The following is a 3,935-nucleotide window of genomic DNA, read 5'->3' as shown; positions in this document are numbered from 1 at the left end:
CTACTTAGATAAATTTAGTCTTTGTCATCTGGTAGAGGAAAATTCTGATGTTGCATCTGTAGTGACTACTACTTCCAATGATATAGACTTGTTTGTCTCATATAGGATTTAAAGAACCCAGAAAATAAGCAAAATGAAAGGGTTGACTTTGGATTTACACCATTTGATTTTCAATGCACGTGGCATCTGTAAACAAAAATGAGAACACCTTGTTTGATTTTTCATCAGAAGGTTGTAGAGTAAGATTTATTTGGGAAGTGGTTGGGGGCATCCTTGAAATCTAATTGATCCAGTCATCGTTTATCAAAGTCCAAAGGCCAATCAAGAATAAAGGTTAATGGCTTTGTTAAATGAATGGTAAGATAACACCCTCAGTACTCATTTTACTTGAAAACTATCATGTTGTAATCAGCTAGGAAGCAGTCTTGCGGTATTGTGTCCCCCAGGCAGGTAGTTTTTGGAAAGAAAGTTACGTTTAATTTTAGGAAGACAAGAAATTTATTCACAATGATTGTAACTATACAAGTGTTTGTTGTGAATTTTTTGCAAGGGTTCTGGACAAAGTCATCACTTAATATCTTTATACTTAGTCATTGCTTGAAAATTTAAAAATCTTGCTATGTTTTAATGGCACAGTGACTGGCCATTGTCAAAAAGATAAACCTATGCAATAAATGTGTCTAACAATATTATCAATAGCAATAAAAACTCTGACTAGTTGAGAAAACGCATGGTGATGTAATGCCTCTTCCAAATCCAATGTTTTTCTATCAAATGACATTATCACTACTTTAAATGTTCAACTTTTCGTGTGTGTGTGTGAGAGAGAGAGAGAGAGAGAGAGAGAGAGAGAGAGAGAGAGAGAGAGAGAGAGAGAGAGAGATAAAGAATTTTGGAGTGGGGATACCAGAGTGCTAAATCACAAAAGTAAGACTGATATATTTATTAAATAAGATATTAACATATATGTATATGTCATTCACAGACCTTATCAGACTTGTTTAATATGGTTAACAATCCTGATTGAAAATGCAAAACTGAAGAGGTTATGAAAAAAACCTGACTGAATTCATGGAACTTCAGTTTGTGTTAACTTAAAAATTTTGTGATTATTCTAAGACTGCTCAAGTGTCATTATTTTTTAAAATTTTTATTTGAAATTTCTTTGTCTAACATAAAAACTAATGTTTTTAGCAGACATTGCATTGTTGTAATATCTATAAAAAAAAATTATGACAATATTACACTGTATGGAAAATGGTGTTTTACTTGACTAATGAAAATCTTTATAGAATTTGTGTATTAACAGATTCCAACACGCTCTTTTATTCATAGTTCATTTTTGTCTTGAAAAATACACCTTCAGGCATCATCGTCATCATAACATAATCAGTTTGATGTATGTTTTATTGCGGGCATGTGTTAAATGTTTTTTTAGTAATAGATTAATCTGTCTTTGGTCAAGTAATAATCTGAAGTGCAGCATATTTTCTTTATTAGTCATTACTTTAGTTGAGAACGAATTTTTATAGTCCAGATGCTCTTCCTGATGCCTACCCAGTGAGAAAATGGAGTCAGTTAGTTGATCAATTCATTTCCCAATCTGCTCCAAGTCATAATGTGTGTTCTACTGCATCCACCTCTCAACTATCATTAAGTGTCCAACTAAACTCCCATCAAGTGTACTGTTGTAAAAAACTTATTGACTGTTGCAAAACATTACCCTCTGCAAACCGCTCCCCACCACCATAAAACTAAATATATCTCTATCCATTGTTCGGTCCTTTTGTTATTGTCCTTACCAACAATCCCATGTCAAGTTTCTTTTGTTTACCCCCGATAAGCCTATTTAACTTACCATTCCCTTGGTTCTTTTGTTCCCATTTTAATTGCAACTGCACCTTAGCCACACCTCTCCCATTGTGTGCGTTAATGAACAACTTCCGATCCATTGTCTACTAGTAAATCCTATTTTTTTTGTTACCCTATAAACCTACTTCTTTTTCTTTTTTTATATTTCCTTTATCTTTTCTCTCATGCTTTCTAGCACTTGGAGATAAAGGGTCGACTATAGTATCACAGAGACAGTAGCTCTAGATGATGCTTGTGCAGTAATCTATATTGATGTTTGATCAATGTATTCATACACAAGCGATGAGTACAACACTGTGCATGCTCACTACTAAGTTTACCCAACTGTTTTTCATGGGTAAATACAAATCAAGTTAAACATTCAATGTAAATAGACTGACATTCTTTTTCTTCCCTCCTCATCATCATCATGGTAATAAGGAGCAAGAATAAAATCAAGACACATTGGAATTATATTACCTTTTATGTCTGCCGAACAAGTAACCCAATTCAAATGTTTACATTCCTGTATTCTTGTTCCAGTTAAATAAAGATATTATTATAGAGAAAACATTGATGCATTCCTTTGAACTTTAGGAATTCTTTCCTTATTCAAGTCAAATACATATAGACGCAACCAATTCAGCAAAATAGGTTTCTCTTGTATAAACACTCTCAGTGGATACCACCATGACTACCACAAGACTTTGTATTTGGAAGCAAATGAATGTTGCATTCTTCATTTCTGTTTTGGTAAATACAGTTGTTACCTACCGTCTGGATAATCTGAAAAATTGTTATCATCAAATATTTAATGTTATACATAAAGTAAAAAAACAAAAAATACGTTGGTTGCATTAGATTTACTTGGTTTATTTTGAGTTTATGTCATCTTCAAGACAAACAAAACAAACAGCTTTGCTTAGTATTCACCTTAGTTAGATTGAGTCAATTCCTTCTGCACTACATGCTGAATCATGGCAGCCCATGCAGCGTGATCATTGCAAAAGGTGACTAACTAATCATGATTCTACCATTAAAGGGCTACCACTTGTGGACATCGGAGCTCAGTCAAGTCTACCATAACATCTGTTGTCCATCAATATATTTGTGCCACCCAAGCAGAGAGGTTGTGAGGTTTATGTTGTAAATTAATTTTCCCGCTGGGCGATGAGCATGGCTAAATCATCGTAGATTTTGCTGCAACAGGACAGAGATGCCAAAGACTTTAGATTGAGGTGTTGGCAGAGAACAGCAATTGGAGCAGAGTCATCCTGCCAGCAATGCAAGATGTTGCTGAAGCAGTCATTATGAAAACTTCAATCTTCACCACTTGGACATTTATGAGTATTTCAATTACTTCAAACATGTTTGGTTTTTGATTTTAAAATCAAATTTCATTGTGGTTGATATGATTCAAATCCCCTCCACATTTTGAACTTTTTGCATTTAGCCTCCAAATTGTGAAATTAAATTAATTTCTTTTTTTTTTTCCAGGGCCTGTTATGTTGGATGAATTTGTTGAATGGCTGAAAGAACAAAATACTTTTCGTAGTTGATGGAATCAATCATATTATAAAGATGCCTGACTACTGCAATTTTCTGACACAAGTGATTAAATTTATGTAAAGAAAAACAAAAACCTGTGAGACTGTTTAAACTCGCGTTCAAGACAATTCAAAATGTATCACTTTAACAAGGTGTTTTTTTTTTCCAAATATTAAAACAACTATAAATATAGAAAAAGTTTTCAAAGCTTTTTAATTTTTTAAAATATTGAACCATTTTTTTCTTCTAAATTCTGTACATTTCTAACAGGATTATAGCCTCCATTTTTTATAAGTATAATATAAACTGTTTTATATTTTTTGTATAATTTGCTTGTAATTTTAAATGTAAGAATAAATTGGATAAATCCAGAAAAATGGTAAAAGAATGAACTCCTAAGTGTATTTTGGGGGCTTTCTTATTGTGGCCTTGTTCTCTCTTCCAGCAACCAGCTGTTATCATATTCACTCTGAAGCACTTTGGTTGCTATCATTTCCAACTAACAGCTTTGGTGCTAGTTAATGTAATGTTCTCAC

At 33.1% G+C, this 3,935-nt stretch overlaps 1 protein-coding gene across 3 annotated transcripts in view; it reads left to right on the top strand.

Moving 5' to 3' along the window:
* The window catches only part of LOC145268373 (DCN1-like protein 4), a 109,085-nt gene extending 105,488 nt beyond the window's left edge, over positions 1-3,597 (top strand). For all 3 annotated transcript variants that reach the window (XM_080123924.1, XM_080123925.1, XM_080123923.1), the window contains exon 9: positions 3,349-3,597. In XM_080123924.1, the coding sequence (XP_079980050.1) occupies positions 3,349-3,410 (62 nt within the window). In that variant the 3' untranslated portion in view covers positions 3,411-3,597. The remainder of the gene's footprint in view (positions 1-3,348) is intronic.
* The last annotated feature ends 338 nt before the right edge of the window (positions 3,598-3,935 follow it).

Source organism: Euprymna scolopes, chromosome 43 (genome assembly GCF_053919585.1).
Source record: "Euprymna scolopes isolate OS-2025 chromosome 43, ASM5391958v1, whole genome shotgun sequence".
Lineage (NCBI taxonomy): Eukaryota > Metazoa > Mollusca > Cephalopoda > Sepiida > Sepiolidae > Euprymna > Euprymna scolopes.
Note: the sequence above shows the minus strand (reverse complement) of the source record. Positions and strands in the feature narration are given on the sequence as shown.